This window comes from Oncorhynchus kisutch, unplaced genomic scaffold (genome assembly GCF_002021735.2).
Source record: "Oncorhynchus kisutch isolate 150728-3 unplaced genomic scaffold, Okis_V2 Okis03b-Okis08b_hom, whole genome shotgun sequence".
Classification (NCBI taxonomy): domain Eukaryota; kingdom Metazoa; phylum Chordata; class Actinopteri; order Salmoniformes; family Salmonidae; genus Oncorhynchus; species Oncorhynchus kisutch.
In genome coordinates this window covers 12,379,260-12,402,280 of record NW_022261980.1, presented here as the reverse complement: position 1 = coordinate 12,402,280, position 23,021 = coordinate 12,379,260, and the positions used below count along the sequence as shown (strand labels likewise).

Here is a 23,021-nt window from a genome sequence, read left to right as displayed (position 1 = left end):
TCTGTCTCTCTCTCTCTCTCTGTCTCTCTCTCTCTCCCTCTTTGTCTCTCTCTCTCTGTCTCTCTCTCTCTCTGTCTCTCTCTCTCTCTGTCTCTCTCTCTGTCTCTCTCTCTCTCTGTCTCTCTCTCTCTCTGTCTCTCTCTCTGTCTCTCTCTCTCTCTGTCTCTCTCTCTCTCTCTCCCTCTCTGTCTCTCTCTCTCTGTCTCTCTCTCTCTCTCTCTCTCTCTGTCTGTCTGTCTCTCTCTGTCGCTCTCTCTCTCTGTCTCTCTGTCTCTCTCTCTCTCTCTCTCTCTCCAACAATTGTTTTACTATTTTCCATAAATCGCACAGGATAGAATAAAATAGAATATGATAAGATAGAATCTAGACTGTTGACTGGCTCCAGAAGAGGAATTGTGCAGTTTACTGAGTGAGTATATAAACACCTCTCTGGTATAAGTGGCAGTGAGGTTTCCAAATCACATGGGTAGGTTGTGTCTATCTTCCTGTCAGAGTGTGATGGTATGATTTGATCTGACTTGTCTGTCCTGTATGGTGTCACCACTTTAATCTCTCGTGAGGAAATACATATGATGAAATCCATCTTTAATAGCCTAAAGTTAATTCATATCTGATGTCTCCATCATTCCAGTATGCAAGAATTTGGAGACGTTTTTTTACACATCTGCTCTCCATACAGCTGTTTCCAAAGCACAAACAGCATACTTTCTTTTTTTTTGCTACCAAAACATCCAAGTGAATACAACATCTAAATCACATTCCACTATACTCACTTCAGCTCAATCTAAACAGTAGGGTCAACTTTGTTTCCTCAGTCAAAAACCACGATGCCTGTTTCCTCAATCTTGAGCTAGTAGTTAATGTTGTACTCTGTTTGCACACCATCAAGCCTCCTGCAAATAACTACATAGCTCTGCCAAGCAGAAGTGACACATGGTTTTCTCCCCCAGCTTAAATTATTATCTGACAGAGGAAGATATTCAGTTTTATTTTAAGACTATCTGACCCACACATTACTTTATTATAGTCCAGGACAAAAAATCTATTCGTGACACTAGAATGTGCACTATATAACCAATCAGTCAATCCTTATGACCCTGCATAGGGTCATAGTCATAGCCACACAGGTGGGTCCTGTAAACGGATCCCATACTGTGATTCCATGCTCTGGGGCACGAATATAAAGCTAACTATATTCATTATGCACACAGTTTTCCACCACCTTGACAGAGTGACAGCAACCTGTGGCATGTCATCTGCATACGCATGAAGGTATTACAGAAGCCGACGAGATACTAAATCAATTACAATGCAGCTTTAAAAGCAGGACAGACTGAGGCTGGTACTGTCTGTCTGGACAGTTATCCGGTGAATTCACTGCATGAATTCTGCTCAAATTCACCTAGGGGTGATCCCACTAAACTGAGAGTGACAGCCTGGAATAAAACACCGTTCGCCCTAGTTAGCCTCGCTACGGCCGGTTACCTCACATTAGCTAGCAAACTCATAGCTAAACCCCTCATCAACTCCTCACAAAATAACGGTTTAATTAACATTATACTTACACCACCAGCAAACGCGATATCACTCGTCGTCCAACTTCGGCGGGATTTCTTCAAAAACACACTGGCATTTTTAAAAACAGTCTATATTTGAATCAGCCGTTGATATCTAGAAATAGACTACAATATTTATATAGCCAGTTGTGTTCAAGGCGCCGACCCGGCTCCGTCCTCCGCCATTTTGGTTGTGATGGGGAATACGTTGCGTCGCGCGGGTTTGGTTTGGCTGCTGTCGGTTCACCCTATGTAATTATAGGAAGCACCAAAACATTATATCATTGTGTTATAGCTGTGTAACACATGTATGAACTACACTATCTATAAACTAATCATTCTTTTTTTTTTTACAAACTAAGTTATACAATTTTGAATGTGAAGATTCTGACTTGCAAGTCTACACAAGTACTGGTAAAATACATTAACATTCTTAGGACTATATATAAAATGCATATAATACATTTTCTACATAATTGTTTCTGTACTTTAATGTGAAGTGTTGTTGAAAATGCTAATTTCCCAGACAAAAACCTCAATCTAAAGGCAACATGAAACAATTTCATTTTTTTATTTTTATTTTATTTAATAAAATGAAACAATTTCAAAGATTTTACTGAGTTACTGTTCATATATGGATTTCACCTGACTGGGAATACAGATATGCATATGCTCTCACAGAGAAAAGGTAGGGGTGTGGATCAGGGTGTGGATCAGAAAACCAGTCAGTGTCTGGTGTGACCACCATTTGCCTCATGCAGGGCAACATCTCCTTTGCATAGAGTTAATCAGGCTGTTGATTGTGGCCTGTGGAATGTTGTCCCACTCTTCTTCAATGGCTATGCAAAGTTGCTGGATATTGGCAGAAACTGGAACAAGCTGTCATACACATAGATCCAGAGCATCCCAAACATGCTCAATGGGTGACATGTCTGGTGAGCATGTAGGCCATGGAAGAACTGGGAGATTTTCAGCTTCTAGGAATTGTGTACAGATCCTTGTGACATGGGGCTATTTATTTATTTATTTATTTTACCTTTATTTAACCAGGTAGGCAAGTTGAGAACAAGTTCTCATTTACAATTGCGACCTATGCATTATCATGCTGAAACATGAGGTGATGGTTGCGGATGAATGGTACGACAATGGGCCTCAGGATCTGGTCACAGTATCTCTGTGCATTCAAATTGCCGTCGATAAAATGCAATTGTGTTTGGCGTCCGTAGCTTATGCCTGCCCATACCATAACCCCACCACCCCCATGCAGCACTCTGTTTACAACGTTGACATCAGCAAACCGCTCTCACACACAACGCCATACACGTCTGCTATCCGCCCGGTACAGTTGAAAATGGGATTCATCAGAGAAGAGCATACTTCTCCAGCATATGATATGTCACACCTGTCAGATGGATGGATTATTTTGGCAAAAGAGAAATGCTCACTAACAGGGATGTAAATAAATGTGTGAAGAAACATTTGAGAGAAATACGCATTTTGTGCATATGGAAAATTTACGGGATTGTTTATTTCAGCTCATGAAATATGGGACCGACATTTAACATGTTGGGTTTATATTTTTCCTCATAATTATAATTCCCCCGTGGAGTTTAGTACTAGAAAGGTAGCCTAATCAGAACTATTCTGCCATCTAGTGGTAAATCACATTATTCTTAAAATCCAATATTTTATTTCATCATGATTTCTTTTATGTGGAGGTATACACTGAGTGTACAAAACATTGGTAGCACCGTCCTAATATTAAATTGCACCCATTTTTTTTGCCCTCAGAATAGCCTCAATTCGTCGGGCCATAGACTCTACAAGGTGTCGAAAGCGTTCCACAGGAATGCTGGCCCATGTTGACTCCAATGCTTTCCACAGTTGTGTCATGTTATCTGGATGTCCCTTGGGTGGTGGACCATTCTTGATTGAAATTGTCTGGATGTCCTTTGGGTGGTAGACACGGGAAACTGTTGAGTGTCAAAAAAAACAGCTGCGTTGCAGTTCTTGACACACTCAAACCGGTGCGACTGGCATCTACTACCATACCATGTTGAAAAGCACTGAAACACATTCCATGTCTCGAGGCTTAAAAATCCTTATTTAACCTGTCTTCTCCTGGTGACATCAGAAAGGGTTCATAGCTTTGAACTGGATTTACCTGATTAAGTCATGGAATGAGCAGGTATTCGTGATGTTTTATAAACGTAGTGTATTTTGATCGGCTTTCTCATCAGAACATGTCTTCTCTGTGGATCTGCGCCGTTTCTGAGAGAATAAAAACATAGGTTCTACCGAGATTTGAACTCGGATCGCAGGATTCAGAGTCCTGAGTGCTAACCATTACACCATAGAACCCCGTGCTCCAACTTCTTTCATATTATGTATATAAGTTTTATCTATGGAATAAGAATACCACTGCACTGTAGTGGTTATTTTCTGTGGCGGACTAGTACTTCACTGGTGCATTTTTATTTGAAGTGTCTGCAATTCATATAGTAGCAATGAATATCTGCTGTTGGTTTGCTTTTTGTTGCTCCCCCTCCCATAGCTAGCCAACGTCACAACAATTCATATAGTAGCAATGAATATCGGCTGTTGGTTTGCTTTTTGTTGCTCCCCCTCCCATAGCTAGCCAACGTCACAACAAAATCCCGGAAGTGTCAGTCTGAAAACAGACCCGTCGCCGTTAGCTAGCTGAGTGTTTCAAAATCTATTTGCTAAATCGTTGCATTTTAAAGAGTTTATACAAACGAAATACTCCTATTTATCTTTTAGAAAATGGGAACCAGAGATGATGAATACGATTATCTGTTTAAAGGTAACATTACAGCATGATCCTCGATATCAAAGCTAGCTAGGTAGCTAACGTTAGCTAGGCAGCTGTTTAGCTAACGTTAACAGTGAAACCTTGTAATTTGTGTCTGTGAAGTATGATATAGGTGTGTGAATAGCTCTGATACATTATTTGTTTTATAAACGAAAACTACATATTGATGATAAATTATAAACATAAATTGTGAAGCAGTGGTATTGCAACGTTAGGTACCCAAACGCCTAACGTTAATAGGTTAGCAGCTGTTTCTAAACAATGCTGACTTTTGTATGATTAAGTGAGGTCGGGGTGTTTCCCGAGATAGCTAGTTTGCTAGATTAGCTAGCCAGCTGGTTATCTTAGCTACATGCAACGAACATTGGTTATTATCTAGCTACATTCATCCGTAGATAAATAATGTGATGTTATAATCTCCCTCCCGTTTTTTTCTGTGCTGTTTAATCTAAATTTGACGTGTGTCATGTGTTGTGGCTATCTGTTTTGTTGTTTTCTATTTCAAGTTGGTTTAACATAAAAAGCGCATAAGACTAAGATTTAACGTTAGCTACACACCACTGTGGATGTTTGACAGTGTCACTGCAAAAGTGAATGGTGGTGGTCCGATATTTTATGTGATTGCATCTTGTAGCTACACGTGATGTAACTATGTCATATCCCCATGTAATTGCTACACATTGACCTTCTGGCAGGGCCTGATTAATGCAGGAGCTTACATGGGTTGAAGCCCTGGGGGCCAAAACCGTAGGGGCCCTTGAGGCAGAGAAAAATTGAAGTGTGTGCCTGTGTAATCCAGCCCTGACCTTTGGGGTCAATAAAGATTTTTATTGCATTGAATCCATCAGCCATTAATTTTGTGTTCCAGTGGTTCTGATAGGAGACTCGGGTGTTGGCAAGAGCAACCTGCTCTCTCGTTTCACCCGGAATGAGTTTAACCTGGAAAGTAAGAGCACCATTGGAGTGGAGTTTGCCACCCGCAGTATCCAGGTGGATGGGAAAACGGTGAAGGCTCAGATCTGGGACACGGCAGGACAGGAGCGCTACCGGGCTATCACCTCGGCGTGAGTATGCTGTAGGGTAAAGTTGCCCCTGATGCTGATCTGGGGTCAGTTTATCATTTTTCCCACTAATGGTTAACGTTAGGATTGGGGAAGGTAAAGCTGATCCAGAGTTTACAATAGGAAGATTTGGGCATGGACAAGTGACCAGGTCTCATTAGTTGCATGGATTCACTCTGTGCAATAATAGAGTTTAACATGAATTTTTGAATGACCACATCATCTCAAGACTCACAGCTGTTATCGCTGCCAAAGATGATTCTAACATTCTGACTCAGGGGTGTGAATATTTATGGAAATTAGATATTTCTGTATTTCATTTGCAAAAATTTCTACAAACATGTTTTCACTTTGTCATTATTGGGGTATTGTGTGTAGATGGGTGAGAAGAAAACATAAATTGAATCAATTTTGTAACCAACTAAATATGGAATAAGTCAATGGGTATGAATTCCGTATGTGTGTGTGTGTGTGTGTGTGTGTGTGTGTGTGGGAATGATGAGAAGAACCTAAGCCCCAGTGTGGGACATATGCCTGTGGGAGTAGCTCATGCTACGACACAAACATTAATTTCTTTATACTTCTCAGATAGCTTACTGTGTCTGCTATACAGATACAGGTGTACAGAAGGAGGCTAATTCATTCATTTACAATTAGAACCTATTGTAACGACCCTGGGTTTATAAGCGCGGAAATCGACCCTGCCGCACGAGCATGCTTTTACACAGTCGATAGCGCGCCGGACCTCGGGGTCGAGGGTTCGAGACCTGCTCCCTGCTGTTTCATTACATTACAGGAACGCGCTCACCAGCCAAGCACACGCACTGTCGTGGATGCAAGGTCCAATCACTTCTGTCTGACACCAATGTAATGAAACAGCAAGGAGCAGGTCTCGAACCCTCGACTTCCGACCCTGGGTTTATAATATATATACGCATTTTATTGTTAGATTATAGGAGTAACTCTGGTAAGCCTAAAACATTCAACTGTCGGAGTTAGTTGGAGCGCCTGTGTTCACCAGCTTCATATCATAGGTTCTGCAGTATAGTAGGCTAATAACAACAACAAACCAAAACCTTCACCAAAGTTTCAAAACTTTATTAGGGTAATATCAAAAGTACTGGTTTAAACCTTCACAAAAGTTTTGAACAGGCAATATTGTAGCAATTACCAACAAATGACAGCAATAGGCTTTTGATTTGTCTATTTTGTAGGCCTGTCTTAAACTAAATACAGAGCACCCAATTAAAAACACCGATCAAACTTAATTAGCCAATGAAAAGAATGAAACAAAACACGTTTTGCATATTTGAAGAAATGGGTTGAATTAATAAATAGACCTACAATAATAACAATGATGATGATGATAAAACAAATGATTTATAAATAATAAATAAATAAATGCATCCCAAAATGGCATCCTACCTGAATAGCGAGTTGCGCAGTAGTCTGCATTAGGTCGTGCCAAACATTCCCCTCATCTTTATCCACTACAATATTACACCATCTCCGTACGGAGGACCTTCCCCTCATCTTTATCCACTACAATATTACACCATCTCCGTACGGAGGACCTTCCCCTCATCTTTATCCACTACAATATTACAACATCTCTGTACGGAGGACCTTCCCCTCATCTTTATCCACTACAATATTACAACATCTCTGTACGGAGGACCTTCCCCTCATCTTTATCCACTACAATATTACACCATCTCCGTACGGAGGACCTTCCCCTCATCTTTATCCACTACAATATTACACCATCTCCGTACGGAGGACATTCCCCTTGCAGCAGAGCTCTAGACTAACATTTTCCCAAGGTGGCTCTGGTGCCAATAAGGTTTTCAGTTGTCGTGAATCAATCAGCTCATTTTGGTTTACAGAAAATGAGTTAGCCTGTGGTTATATGAACTTAGCCTGTGGTTTTATGAGTTAGCCTGTGGTTTTATGAAGTTAGCCTGCGGTTTTATGAAGTTAGCCTGCGGTCTTATGAAGTTAGCCTACGGTCTTATGAAGTTAGCCTGCGGTCTTATGAAGTTAGCCTACGGTCTTATGAAGTTAGCCTGTGGTTTTATGAAGTTAGCCTACGGTTTTATGAAGTTAGCCTACGGTCTTATGAAGTTAGCCTACGGTTTTATGAAGTTAGCCTGTGGTTTTATGAAGTTAGCCTACGGTTTTATGAAGTTAGCCTACGGTCTTATGAAGTTAGCCTACGGTCTTATGAAGTTAGCCTACGGTCTTATGAAGTTAGCCTACGGTCTTATGAAGTTAGCCTGCGGTCTTATGAAGTTAGCCTGCGGTCTTATGAAGATAGCCTACGGTTTTATGAAGTTAGCCTGCGGTTTTATGAAGTTAGCCTACGGTCTTATGAAGTTAGCCTACGGTCTTATGAAGTTAGCCTACGGTCTTATGAAGTTAGCCTGCGGTCTTATGAAGTTAGCCTGCGGTCTTATGAAGTTAGCCTGTGGTTTTATGAAGTTAGCCTACGGTTTTATGAAGTTAGCCTACGGTCTTATGAAGTTAGCCTACGGTCTTATGAAGTTAGCCTACGGTTTTATGAAGTTAGCCTGTGGTTTTATGAAGTTAGCCTACGGTCTTATGAAGTTAGTCTACGGTCTTATGAAGTTAGCCTACGGTCTTATGAAGTTAGCCTGCGGTTTTATGAAGTTAGCCTGCGGTTTTATGAAGTTAGCCTGCGGTTTTATGAAGTTAGCCTGCGGTCTTATGAAGTTAGCCTACGGTCTTATGAAGTTAGCCTACGGTCTTATGAAGTTAGCCTAACTAAGACCATAGGCTAACTTCATAAAACCTGTAATCCCACTGAGACTCATTACCGTATCCTGTAATCCCACAGACTCATTACCGTATCCTGTAATCCCACTGAGACTCATTACCGTATCCTGTAATCCCACAGACTCATTACCGTATCCTGTAATCCCACAGACTCATTACCGTATCCTGTAATCCCACAGACTCATTACCGTATCCTGTAATCCCACAGACTCATTACCGTATCCTGTAATCCCACAGACTCATTACCGTATCCTGTAATCCCACAGACTCATTACTGTATCCTGTGCTCCTGTCTGTCCTGTGATTAATGTATGTTTGGTGCTATCGTGGAAGCAGGGAGGATATTTCAGTGTCAGTATGAACACAGTCGGGGACGTAAGGTATCTAGCGTCTCAGAGGAGGAGAGAGTTTAGCCTTTTGGATCATAATGAAGGAGATTTCATAGACAAACTGCTTCCTGGAGAAATGGAGAGGGAGGATAGAATATGTTTTGCGTCAGAACTCTGAATAGAGTAGACCTAATCCCCAACTGTCATCTTTCCAAGCTCTTTGTGCCCTGTTGTTAAAAGGGCTATAATGGTACGCAGGCTTTTATTGATCAAATGGACCTCTTTGTCCACTGTTGATGATGTCATGGTGCAGGTACTACAGAGGCGCGGTGGGAGCCCTGCTGGTCTATGACATCGCCAAGCACCTGACCTATGAAAATGTGGAGCGGTGGTTGAAAGAGCTGAGAGACCATGCAGACACCAACATCGTCATCATGCTGGTTGGCAACAAGAGTGACCTGCGTCACCTCCGGGCCGTGCCCACCGACGAGGCTCGGGCTTTCGCAGGTTAGAGATGCCTCGTCGTTCTGAACAAGTGTCAGACACTGAAAAAGCTACATACATTTCTGTTTTTTGTTGTTGTACTTTCCTTCATTGATGATGACAAAAAAATGTCTCACAAAAATGTATGTTTTAATGTCACTTTTTATGCTTGCATTCATTCCTGTGGAATGTTCCAGAACGGGTACAGTCTCTAACTTATTTTCTGACGTTGTTTGTTTCCCCTCAGAGAAAAACGGTTTGTCTTTCCTTGAGACGTCAGCCCTGGATTCCACCAACGTTGAAACGGCTTTCCAGACCATTCTGACAGGTGTGTGTGTGTGTGTGTGTGTGTGTGGTCACACCTGTTGATTTGATCTGCTATCTTGGCAAGACAGACTGGATATGACCTAATCATCTCACCCTCTCCCCTCCATCAGAAATCTATCGAATCGTCTCTCAGAAGCAGATGTCAGAGCGTCAGGAGAGCGACATGTCTCCTAGCAACAATGTGGTCAACATCCAGGTGCAGCCCACTGAGAACAAACCAAAGATGCAGTGCTGTCAGAACATCTAGCCCCGCCCATGTTACCACTACACCTCTACCCCCTTATATACCCTGTACCCCCACCTCTACCCCCTTATATACCCTGTACCCCCACCTCTACCCCCTTATATACCCTGTACCCCCACCTCTACCCCCTTATATACCCTGTACCCCCACCTCTATCCCCTTATACCCTGTACCCCCACCTCTACCCCCTTATATACCCTGTACCCCCACCTCTACCCCCTCATATACCCTGTACCCCCACCTCTACCCCCTCATATACCCTGTACCCCCACCTCTACCCCCTAACCCCTCATATACCATCTATCCCCTAACCCCTCATATACCCTGTACCCCCACCTCTACCCCCTAACCCCTCATATACCCTGTACCCCCACCTCTAACCCCTCATATACCCTGTACCCCCACCTCTACCCCCTAACCCCTCATATACCCTGTACCCCCACCTCTACCCCTCATATACACCCATCTTGTTTTAGCTCGCCCGGTGCCCCGGTTGGGTGGAGATTCCACTTTAGAACCAATTAAATGGTCTTTCAAATGTGTGAGTTTGGCCCACCCGGCTCTCAGGGTTAGGTTAACCAGATGCACTCACTTACTCAGTCTCATAGGAGTAGTCCCCTCCTCCATTCTCTCCTCTCTCTCCCCATTCCCTCTCTCCCTCCCTCCTCCACTCCCTCTCCTCTCCCCACTCCCTCTCTCCTCCTCTCCCCATTCCCTCCCTCCCTCTCCTCTCCCCACCCTCCCTCCCTCTCTCCTCCTCTCCCCATTCCCTCTCTTCCTCTCTCCCTCCTCCACTCCCTCTCCTCTCCCTCCCTCCCTCTTCCTCCCTCTACCTCCCTCCCTCTCTCCCTCCCTCTCTCCTCCTCTCTCCCTCCCTCCTCCACTCCCTCCCCTCTCCCCACTCCCTCCCTCCCTCCAACACTCCCTCTTCCTCCCTCCCTCTCCCTCCCTCTCTCCTCCTCTCCCTCTCTCCTCCTCTCCCTCCCACCCTCTCTCCTCCTCTCCCTCCCTCCTCAACTCCCTCTTCCTCTCTCCCTCCTCCTCTCCCTCCCTACTGATCATGATCTGAGAAGCCTAGTCAGTGTCTGGAGTCGTGTTCCCCAGCGGAGCCTTTTCAGACAGGAAGTCATTTATATTTCTCACTTAGATGTAATACTGTTGATGCGCTGACATGTCTTACACAGAAATGTCTTAATATATTCATCAGATTTTTTTTTTTTTTTAAATCTTCTTCATTTTCTTCAATTTATGACTTTTCCATTTTGTGTGTTCCTCCATTATAATTTTTTACCTGTGTGTTTTTTTAAATGTTTTTTGTTTGTCTTCAAATATTGTATCATATTTCCTACTAACGTGTATGTATTTAAAGCACACTGAGAATGCTCTGATGTGTACCTGTCTACGACCCCCCCCCCCCCCCCTCCCTCCCATCAGTTAGCCCCGCTCCCTCCCTCTCTCTTTAGTATAATGTCATGTTTGACAACGGTAGGGTTTTTTCCAAACATGTGGATGTATTTAAGCACAGTGTACTAGATAGAATGTATGCTCCCTGGTCCCTGTCGATAGGTGGAGTTTGACAACTGATCTGATTGCTGTAAATAGCTTAAGTAAAAACTTGTGGCATTAGATCTGTTTTGAGGATGGCTTCAACCATGCCAATGGACAGACAGGGCAGGCATCAAAGTACCTAACACGTAGAGGAACAACAGCTTTGTAAAAAAACACTTTTTAAACGTGTCCCAAATGGAGCCCTATGCCCTACCATATATAGTGCACTACTTGTGACCAGGACCCATAGGCTTCCATTTGGGACACATATATTCGTCACTTTGTTTACAGTCAGTCTGTGGCAGGTTAGCTTAGCATGTTATGATGATGATGATGATGATGATGACGATGATGTCACTTCATGGCACCGCTTTGCTGCCTCGCATGTTTTTTATCTTGGTTTAAAAGATGACGAGTTATCGTAACTCTGACTGAGTTATCGTAACTCTGACTGAGTTATTGTAACTCTGACTGAGTTATCAGTACTCTCTGACTGAGTTATCGTAACTCTGACTGAGTTATCGTAACTCTCTGACTGAGTTATCAGTACTCTCTGACTGAGTTATCGTAACTCTCTGACTGAGTTATCAGTACTCTCTGACTGAGTTATCGTAACTCTCTGACTGAGTTATCGTAACTCTCTGACTGAGTTATCAGAACTCTCTGACTGAATTTATCAGAGTTATCAGTACTCTCTGACTGAGTTATCGTAACTCTGACTGAATTTATCACTGAGTTATCGTAACTCTCTGACTGAGTTATCGTAACTCTCTGACTGAGTTATCGTAACTCTCTGACTGAGTTATCGTAACTCTGACTGAGTTATCGTAACTCTGACTGAGTTATCGTAACTCTGACTGAGTTATCGTAACTCTGACTGAGTTATCGTAACTCTCTGACTGAGTTATCAGTACTCTCTGACTGAGTTATCAGTACTCTCTGACTGAGTTATCGTAACTCTCTGACTGAGTTATCGTAACTCTCTGACTGAGTTATCGTAACTCTCTGACTGAGTTATCAGAACTCTCTGACTGAACGTGGAACACTACCATTGCCCAGAGCATGCAGTTGGCTAGACGGTAAGCCGTGGTGAAATAATATAGAAGTTTATCCATGAAACATTTCTGAACTCTCTTGGATAAATTGAGCGTACATAGTTACAGACGTCTTTAAAAACATAGGCGGAGATGTCTGTAACAGGAAGTGACATTATAGTCAGTCAGGGAGGTCATTCCATTTCAATTCAGAAAATAAACCATCATTCCAATTGCACATTTTCCTCATTGGAGAAACATGGGAGAGAATAGTGTATTTCTGTTTTACTTTGTGGATGGACTGGAATTGAAAGAGCATCAGTCAGTCAAATTACACATTTAGGTTCTTATTTTCAACGTGATCAAACTACAGAATAATGATGCCCACTGCTGTAGTGTTCTGGCCAAAACCAACTTTAAATCAAGTCGAATCACATTTTATTTGTCACATACACATGTATAGGAGATGTTATTGCGGTTGGAGTGAAATGCTTGTGCAACAGTGCAATAATATCGAACGATACACACAATTTAGAAGTGAAAGAATGGAATTAAGGAATATACAAGTATTAGGATGAGCAACGTCAGAGTGGCATTGACTAAAATACAGTAGAATAGAATACAGTATATACACATGAGATGAGTAAAGCAGAAAATATGTAAACAACATATAGACTAACCAACACATTCTAGGTATTTCTCTTCAGATAATAACTTCTCTTGAATATGCATGTATACATCTAGTGTAAATGTGATGCTATACTATATTCTATGCAGCCGACAGTCAGATACCAGAGAATATTAATTGACTTATTTTATTTGACGAAATATCAAACTGTGAAAAGAGGAATCATGGTGGTCATCTAGTCTTGTACTGCTGGTCTAGGAATCATGGTGGTCATCTAGTCTTGTACTGCTGGTCTAGGAATCATGGTGGTCATCTAGTCTTGTACTGCTGGTCTAGGAATCATGGTGGTCATCTAGTCTTGTACTGCTGGTCTAGGAATCATGGTGGTCATCTAGTCTTGTACTGCTGGTCTAGGAATCATGGTGGTCATCTAGTCTTGTACTGCTGGTCTAGGAATCATGGTGGTCATCTAGTCTTGTACTGCTGGTCTAGGAATCATGGTGGTCATCTAGTCTTGTACTGCTGGTCTAGGAATCATGGTGGTCATCTAGTCTTGTACTGCTGGTCTAGGAATCATGGTGGTCATCTAGTCTTGTACTGCTGGTCTAGGAATCATGGTGGTCATCTAGTCTTGTACTGCTGGTCTAGGAATCATGGTGGTCATCTAGTCTTGTACTGCTGGTCTAGGAATCATGGTGGTCATCTAGTCTTGTACTGCTGGTCTAGGAATCATGGTGGTCATCTAGTCTTGTACTGTTGGTCTAGGAATCATGGTGGTCATCTAGTCTTGTACTGATGGTCTAGGAATCATGGTGGTCATCTAGTCTTGTACTGCTGGTCTAGGAATCATGGTGGTCATCTAGTCTTGTACTGCTGGTCTAGGAATCATGGTGGTCATCTAGTCTTGTACTGCTGGTCTAGGAATCATGGTGGTCATCTAGTCTTGTACTGCTGGTCTAGGAATCATGGTGGTCATCTAGTCTTGTACTGATGGTCTAGGAATCATGGTGGTCATCTAGTCTTGTACTGCTGGTCTAGGAATCATGGTGGTCATCTAGTCTTGTACTGCTGGTCTAGGAATCATGGTGGTTATCTAGTCTTGTACTGCTGGTCTAGGAATCATGGTGGTCATCTAGTCTTGTACTGCTGGTCTAGGAATCATGGTGGTCATCTAGTCTTGTACTGCTGGTCTAGGAATCATGGTGGTCATCTAGTCTTGTACTGCTGGTCTAGGAATCATGGTGGTCATCTAGTCTTGTACTGCTGGTCTAAGAATCATGGTGGTCATCTAGTCTTGTACTGCTGGTCTAGGAATCATGGTGGTCATCTAGTCTTGTACTGATGGTCTAGGAATCATGGTGGTCATCTAGTCTTGTACTGCTGGTCTAGGAATCATGGTGGTCATCTAGTCTTGTACTGCTGGTCTAGGAATCATGGTGGTCATCTAGTCTTGTACTGCTGGTCTAGGAATCATGGTGGTCATCTAGTCTTGTACTGCTGGTCTAGGAATCATGGTGGTCATCTAGTCTTGTACTGCTGGTCTAGGAATCATGGTGGTCATCTAGTCTTGTACTGCTGGTCTCCTTATGACACGTGTTCATAATCAGAATGTCTATCAGTTTGCATTCATGTCAAGAAGCATCTGTTAGTAAAACATCATTTTTTAAATACATAGATTGGATCTTTGTCCCAAATGTCAACCTATTCCCTATTAGTTCACTACCGTTGACCAGGCCCATAGGGCTTTTGTGAAAAGTAGTGCACTACATAGGGAATAGGGCTCTGGTCTATAGTAGTACCACTATATAGGGAATAGGGCTCTGGTCTATAGTAGTACCACTATATAGGGAATAGGGCTCTGGTCTATAGTAGTACCACTATATAGGGAATATGGCCCTGGTCTATAGTAGTACCACTATATAGGGAATAGGGCTCTGGTCTATAGTAGTACCACTATATAGGGAATAGGGCTCTGGTCTATAGTAGTACCACTATATAGGGATAGGAAGACACATCCATATACTGGGTCACATTATTTAGGTTAGCTGCTGTTCACTCTCAGTGCCTCCCTCTACCACTCATCCACCATAGAAAGTTGCTACTGGCCAACTAACCACCTCTACTCTCATCTACCATAGAAAGTTGCTACTGGCCAACTAACCACCTCTACTCCCATCTACCATAGAACGTACCCTACTGGCCAACTAACCACCTCTACTCCCATCTACCATAGAACGTTCCTACTAACCACCTCTACTCCCATCTACCATAGAACGTTCCAACTAACCACCTCTACTCCCATCTACCATAGAACGTTCCAACTAACCACCTCTACTCCCATCTACCATAGAACGTTCCAACTAACCACCTCTACTCCCATCTACCATAGAACGTTCCTACTGGCCAACTAACCACCTCTACTCCCATCTACCATAGAACGTACCCTACTGGCCAACTAACCACCTCTACTCCCATCTACCATAGAACGTTCCTACTAACCACCTCTACTCCCATCTACCATAGAACGTTCCTACTAACCACCTCTACTCCCATCTACCATAGAACGTACCCTACTGGCCAACTAACCACCTCTACTACCATCTACCATAGAACGTACCCTACTGGCCAACTAACCACCTCTACTACCATCTACCATAGAACGTTCCTACTAACCATCTCTACTCTCATCTACCATAGAACGTTCCAACTAACCACCTCTACTACCATCTACCATAGAACGTACCCTACTGGCCAACCACCCTCTATATAGCTCCAGCTATCACCAGACAGACCTGGATCAAATACTTCTAAATACTTGAGCTGATGCTGTTTGCCTTGTTCAATGGGACCAACAGAATAGTCCCAAAAGTGCAAACCCACCAAGCTAAATCACGCGCACCTCAAAATACTGGGAAATACTTTAAAAATTATTTCCCAGTCTTTTCTCAAATATGAAGTATTTAAAAGTATTTTTAGACACAGTTATGTACTTTTTGGCCAGATCTGATCTGGCTCTTATCACGTTGTCCAGTGTTATCACAGTCCGTCACATTAAAGCCTGTTTACACCAAGCTGCCTCTTACTTCAACACAGTGCATGGCTTTCTACTTCATTAATATAGTCCCAACCAAAATGATTATTATGCCTTACTAGGTCGTAGCTAGGTCATTATTATTAGTAGTAGTAGTAGTAGTAGATTTCTGTTCTGCTGAGGTCTGCTTGTTCCATATTAACCCCTTCATGTATATCCTCTCTCTCTATAAGCCACCTGCTTTAGGCAGAGGAACAGTGATGTATGTAAACGTTGAGGCTCCCAGATCTGCCTCTAATGTAGTGATATTACTATAGCCTGGTCTCAGATCTGCCTCTAATGTAGTGATGTTACTATAGCCTGGTCTCAGATCTGCCTCTAATGTAGTGATGTTACTATAGCCTGGTCTCAGATCTGCCTCTAATGTAGTGATATTACTATAGCCTGGTCTCAGATCTGCCTCTAATGTAGTGATATTACTATAACCTGGTCTCAGATCTGCCTCTAATGTAGTGATATTACTATAGCCTGGTCTCAGATCTGCCTCTAATGTAGTGATATTACTATAGCCTGGTCTCAGATCTGCCTCTAATGTAGTGATATTACTATAACCTGGTCTCAGATCTGCCTCTAATGTGGTAATATTACTATAACCTGGTCTCAGATCTGCCTCTAATGTAGTGATATTACTATAGCCTGGTCTCAGATCTGCCTCTAATGTAGTGATATTACTATAGCCTGGTCTCAGATCTGCCTCTAATGTAGTGATATTACTATAGCCTGGTCTCAGGTCTGTTTTTGCCTAGTCCATTGTCAAGCCAAACCATGTTTTTACATGACAGTTCCATATGGAGTTGGGAAGAGAGCACAAACAGACTGGCACCCAGGCTAATATTACTACCACCAGAAATAGAACTAAATAGAAGTAAAATCATCCGAGAGGCCGGAAACTGACAGGGTTGGCTTACAATCGTAGGATTATAGGACAACGTGTAAACTATATTTAGTCTCTAAATGTTTAGTGAAAAACCATAAATCAGTTTACATCATCGTTGTAACGTTGCCAGGTAACCAACCCATCTATAGTTCCACTGCTTCATCACTGATGTAGGACGGGGAGGTTCCTGCTAAGTCACGTTCCTAATATTTCAGAGTTAGCCTGGTTAAACCAGACTCGAGTGCTGCGCTCACCATTTGAAACAACAGTGAAATGTAGCCAAATCAGTAGTGATTCCAGGCTAATTCAGTGTGTTCTGTTGAACTTCTACCGTAGCTGTTTCTGTGTGTGATGGTGGTATTGTAACCATGGAAATATAGCGCTTGAGGCCCCGTGTGTGTGTGTGTGCGTGTGTATAGAAGCAAAGCTGTTGAGTGTGTGAGTCCGTCTGACAGTACCAATGGCGTTATCTAACAGACGGTACTGTCAGCCTGTCAACACACAACTAGGGCACCATATTCCCTATCTAGTGCCCTACTGTTGACCAGGGCCCATAGGGATCTGGTGAAAAGTAGTGCACTATATAGGATACCATTTCAGACTACCAGTCTATGGAAGTGTAGAGAAGTGATTTGTTTTTGTCCTCGTTTGAAAATTGATTTCAAGCCTTCTCATATACCTCCATTGTTTTCTGGTTTTTTAATGAACTGTGTTTTTTTGGTTCATGATTGTTGTTGAACTATAATGAAATGCTGTCACTATAACTGATTGTAATTCCATTGTAAAACATTTGAAAAGTCAAACGATGTAATTTCAATGCATTTGGAGGATTATGTGTGGGGGGGGGGGGGGAGGGTGTGTGGGGGGAGGGGTGGGTGTGTGGGGGGGGTTGGAGGATTATGTGGGGGGGGTTGGAGGATTATGTGGGGGGGGTTGGAGGATTATGTGGGGGGGGTTGGAGGATTATGTGGGGGGGGTTGGAGGATTATGTGGGGGGGGTTGGAGGATTATGTGGGGGGGGTTGGAGGATTATGTGGGGGGGGTTGGAGGATTATGTGGGGGGGTTGGAGGATTATGTGGGGGGGGTTGGAGGATTATGTGGGGGGGGTTGGAGGATTATGTGTGGGGGGGAGGGGGTGGGTGTGTGGGGGGGAGGGGGTGGGTGTGTGGGGGGGGTTGGAGGGTGTGTGTGTGTGGGGGGGGGGTGTAGTCGAAACGGACGGTTTTATGTTTTGTACAGATTGATCAATTGTATAATTGTGTTTTTGTTTAATCTTAAGTTATCAATTCATCTTAATAAAATGCACCGGTCATCTAGTGGTATAGTGTGTCTGTCCATAAACATTAGTGGTATCTAGTGGTATAGTGTATCTGTCCATAAACATTAGTGGTATCTAGTGGTATAGTGTATCTGTCCATAAACATTAGTGGTATCTAGTGGTATAGTGTATCTGTCCATAAACATTAGTGGTATCTAGTGGTATAGTGTATCTGTCCATAAACATTAGTGGATCTAGTGGTATAGTGTGTCTGTCCATAAACATTAGTGGATCTAGTGGTATAGTGTATCTGTCCATAAACATTAGTGGATCTAGTGGTATAGTGTATCTGTCCATAAACATTAGTGGATCTAGTGGTATAGTGTATCTGTCCATAAACATTAGTGGATCTAGTGGTATAGTGTATCTGTCCATAAACATTAGTGGTATCTAGTGGTATAGTGTGTCTGTCCATAAACATTAGTGGATCTAGTGGTATAGTGTATCTGTCCATAAACATTAGTGGTATCTAGTGGTATAGTGTATCTGTCCATAAACATTAGTGGTATCTAGTGGTATAGTGTATCTGTCCATAAACATTAGTGGTATCTAGTGGTATAGTGTATCTGTCCATAAACATTAGTGGTATCTAGTGGTATAGTGTGTCTGTCCATAAACATTAGTGGTATCTAGTGGTATAGTGTATCTGTCCATAAACATTAGTGGTATCTAGTGGTATAGTGTATCTGTCCATAAACATTAGTGGTATCTAGTGGTATAGTGTATCTGTCCATAAACATTAGTGGTATCTAGTGGTATAGTGTATCTGTCCATAAACATTAGTGGATCTAGTGGTATAGTGTATCTGTCCATAAACATTAGTGGTATCTAGTGGTATAGTGTATCTGTCCATAAACATTAGTGGATCTAGTGGTATAGTGTATCTGTCCATAAACATTAGTGGATCTAGTGGTATAGTGTATCTGTCCATAAACATTAGTGGATCTAGTGGTATAGTGTATCTGTCCATAAACATTAGTGGATCTAGTGGTATAGTGTATCTGTCCATAAACATTAGTGGTATCTAGTGGTATAGTGTATCTGTCCATAAACATTAGTGGATCTAGTGGTATAGTGTATCTGTCCATAAACATTAGTGGATCTAGTGGTATAGTGTATCTGTCCATAAACATTAGTGGTATCTAGTGGTATAGTGTATCTGTCCATAAACATTAGTGGTATCTAGTGGTATAGTGTGTCTGTCCATAAACATTAGTGGTATCTAGTGGTATAGTGTATCTGTCCATAAACATTAGTGGATCTAGTGGTATAGTGTATCTGTCCATAAACATTAGTGGATCTAGTGGTATAGTGTATCTGTCCATAACATTAGTGGATCTAGTGGTATAGTGTATCTGTCCATAAACATTAGTGGATCTAGTGGTATAGTGTATCTGTCCATAAACATTAGTGGATCTAGTGGTATAGTGTATCTGTCCATAAACATTAGTGGATCTAGTGGTATAGTGTATCTGTCCATAAACATTAGTGGTATCTAGTGGTATAGTGTGTCTGTCCATAAACATTAGTGGATCTAGTGGTATAGTGTATCTGTCCATAAACATTAGTGGTATCTAGTGGTATAGTGTATCTGTCCATAAACATTAGTGGTATCTAGTGGTATAGTGTATCTGTCCATAAACATTAGTGGTATCTAGTGGTATAGTGTGTCTGTCCATAAACATTAGTGGTATCTAGTGGTATAGTGTATCTGTCCATAAACATTAGTGGTATCTAGTGGTATAGTGTATCTGTCCATAAACATTAGTGGATCTAGTGGTATAGTGTATCTGTCCATAAACATTAGTGGTATCTAGTGGTATAGTGTGTCTGTCCATAAACATTAGTGGTATCTAGTGGTATAGTGTATCTGTCCATAAACATTAGTGGTATCTAGTGGTATAGTGTATCTGTCCATAAACATTAGTGTATCTAGTGGTATAGTGTATCTGTCCATAAACATTAGTGGTATCTAGTGGTATAGTGTATCTGTCCATAAACATTAGTGGTATCTAGTGGTATAGTGTATCTGTCCATAAACATTAGTGGTATCTAGTGGTATAGTGTATCTGTCCATAAACATTAGTGGTATCTAGTGGTATAGTGTATCTGTCCATAAACATTAGTGGTATCTAGTGGTATAGTGTATCTGTCCATAAACATTAGTGTATCTAGTGGTATAGTGTATCGTCCATAAACAGTTAGTGGTATCTAGTCGGTTATAGTGGTGTCTGCCATAAACATTAGTGTGTATCTAGTGGTATAGTGTGTCTGTCCATAAAAATTAGTGGTATCTAGTGGTATAGTTTGTCTGGTCCATAAACATTAGTGGATCTAGTGGTATAGTGGTATCTGTCCATAAACATTAGTGGTATCTAGTGGTATAGTGTATCTGTCCATAAACATTAGTGGATCTAGTGGTATAGTGTATCTGTCCATAAACATTAGTGGATCTAGTGGTATAGTGTATCTGTCCATAAACAGTAGTGGTATCTAGTGGTATAGTGTATCTGTCCATAAACATTAGTGGATCTAGTGGTATAGTGTATCTGTCCATAAACATTAGTGGTATCTAGTGGTATAGTGTATCTGTCCATAAACATTAGTGGTATCTAGTGGTATAGTGTAATCTGTCCATAACATTAGTGGTATCTAGTGGTATAGTGTATCTGTCCATAAACATTAGTGGTATCTAGTGGTATAGTGTATCTGTCCATAAACATTAGTGGGATCTAGTGGTATAGTGTATCTGTCCATAACATTAGTGGTATCTAGTGGTATAGTGTATCTGTCCATAAACATTAGTGGTATCTAGTGGTATAGTGTGTCTGTCCATAAACATTAGTGTATCTAGTGGTAATAGTGTATCTGTCCATAAACATTAGTGGTATCTAGTGGTATAGTGTATCTGTCCATAAACATTAGTGGATCTAGTGGTATAGTGTATCTGTCCATAAACATTAGTGTATCTAGTGGTATAGTGTATCTGTCCATAAACATTAGTGTATCTAGTGGTATAGTGTGTCTGTCCATAAACATTAGTGGTATCTAGTGGTATAGTGTATCTGTCCATAAACATTAGTGGTATCTAGTGGTATAGTGTGTCTGTCCATAAACATTAGTGGTATCTAGTGGTATAGTGTGTCTGTCCATAAACATTAGTGGTATCTAGTGGTATAGTGTGTCTGTCCATAAACATTAGTGGTATCTAGTGGTATAGTGTATCTGTCCATAAACATTAGTGGTATCTAGTGGTATAGTGTGTCCTGTCCATAAACATTAGTGGTATCTAGTGGTATAGTGTGTCTGTCCATAAACATTAGTGGTATCTAGTGGTATAGTGTGTCTGTCCATAAACATTAGTGGATCTAGTGGTATAGTGTATCTGTCCATAAACATTAGTGGTATCAGTGGTATAGTGTATCTGTCCATAAACATTAGTGGATCTAGTGGTATAGTGTATCTGTCATAACATTAGTGGATCTAGTGGTATAGTGTATCTGTCCATAAACATTAGTGGATCTAGTGGTATAGTGTATCTGTCCATAAACATTAGTGGATCTAGTGGTATAGTGTATCTGTCCATAAACATTAGTGGTATCTAGTGGTATAGTGTATCTGTCCATAAACATTAGTGGTATCTAGTGGTATAGTGTATCTGTCCATAAACATTAGTGGTATCTAGTGGTATAGTGTGATCTGTCCATAAACATTAGTGGTATCTAGTGGTATAGTGTATCTGTCATAAACATTAGTGGATCTAGTGGTATAGTGTTCTGTCCTAAACATTAGTGGTATCTAGTGGTATAGTGTATCTGTCCATAAACATTAGTGGTATCTATGTATAGTGTATCTGTCCATAAACATTAGTGGATCTAGTGGTATAGTGTATCTGTCCATAAACATTAGTGGTATCTAGTGTATAGTGTATCTGTCCATAACATAGTGGTATCTAGTGGTATAGTGTATCTGTCCATAAACATTAGTGGTATCTAGTGGTATAGTGTATCTGTCCATAAACATTAGTGGTATCTAGTGGTATAGTGTATCTGTCCATAAACATAGTGGTATCTAGTGGTATATGTATCTGTCCATAAACATTAGTGGTATCTAGTGGTATAGTGTATCTGTCCATACATTAGTGGTATCTAGTGGTATAGTGTATCTGTCCATAAACATTATGGATCTAGTGGTATAGTGGTGTCTGTCCATAACCTTAGTGGTATCAGTGGTAGTGTATCTGTCCATAAACATTAGTGGTATCTAGTGGTATATGTATCTGTCCATAAACATAGTGTATCTTAGTGGTATAGTGTATCTGTCCATAAACATTAGTGGTATCTAGTGGTATAGTGTATCTGTCCATAAACATTAGTGGTATCTAGTGGTATAGTGTATCTGTCCATAAACATTAGTGGTATCTAGTGGTATAGTGTATCTGTCCATAAACATTAGTGGATCTAGTGGTATAGTGTATCTGTCCATAAACATTAGTGGTATCTAGTGGTATAGTGTATCTGTCCATAAACATTAGTGGTATCTAGTGGTATAGTGTATCTGTCCATAAACATTAGTGGTATCTAGTGGTATAGTGTATCTGTCCATAAACATTAGTGGTATCTAGTGGTATAGTGTATCTGTCCATAAACATTAGTGGTATCTAGTGGTATAGTGTATCTGTCCATAAACATTAGTGGTATCTAGTGGTATAGTGTATCTGTCCATAAACATTAGTGGTATCTAGTGGTATAGTGTATCTGTCCATAAACATTAGTGGTATCTAGTGGTATAGTGTATCTGTCCATAAACATTAGTGGTATCTAGTGGTATAGTGTATCTGTCCATAAACATTAGTGGTATCTAGTGGTATAGTGTATCTGTCCATAAACATTAGT

General features: G+C 41.4%; 2 protein-coding genes and 1 non-coding gene across 3 annotated transcripts in view; 1 reads left to right on the top strand and 2 right to left on the bottom strand.

Annotated features, from left to right (window-relative positions):
• LOC109886212 (C-myc promoter-binding protein) overlaps positions 1-1,746 on the bottom strand; it is a 162,968-nt gene extending 161,222 nt beyond the window's left edge. The window contains 1 exon segment of the mRNA XM_031812600.1: positions 1,566-1,746. The gene's annotated coding sequence lies outside the window, so the exon portion shown is untranslated.
• A 2,099-nt stretch (positions 1,747-3,845) lies between these two features.
• Positions 3,846-3,917, bottom strand: trnaq-cug (transfer RNA glutamine (anticodon CUG)). Its single transcript has one exon. It is a non-coding gene; the product is annotated as a tRNA-Gln (tRNA).
• A 284-nt stretch (positions 3,918-4,201) lies between these two features.
• Positions 4,202-9,753, top strand: LOC109884891 (ras-related protein Rab-11A). Its single transcript, XM_020476791.2, has 5 exons — positions 4,202-4,380; positions 5,258-5,453; positions 8,889-9,082; positions 9,306-9,386; positions 9,496-9,753. The coding sequence occupies exons 1-5, from the start codon at positions 4,341-4,343 to the stop codon at positions 9,630-9,632; spliced, it is 648 nt and encodes a 215-aa protein (XP_020332380.2). The 5' UTR covers positions 4,202-4,340; the 3' UTR covers positions 9,633-9,753.
• Positions 9,754-23,021: the final 13,268 nt, after the last annotated feature.

Bases quoted from the DNA above. Each gene is read 5' to 3' on its own strand.
- LOC109884891 (XM_020476791.2), top strand. From the start codon at position 4,341: ATGGGAACCAGAGATGATGAATACGATTATCTGTTTAAAG. The intron at 4,381-5,257 runs GTAACATTACAG...TTTGTGTTCCAG, and splicing joins ATACGATTATCTGTTTAAAG to TGGTTCTGATAGGAGACTCG. The intron at 9,387-9,495 runs GTGTGTGTGTGT...CCCCTCCATCAG, and splicing joins TTTCCAGACCATTCTGACAG to AAATCTATCGAATCGTCTCT.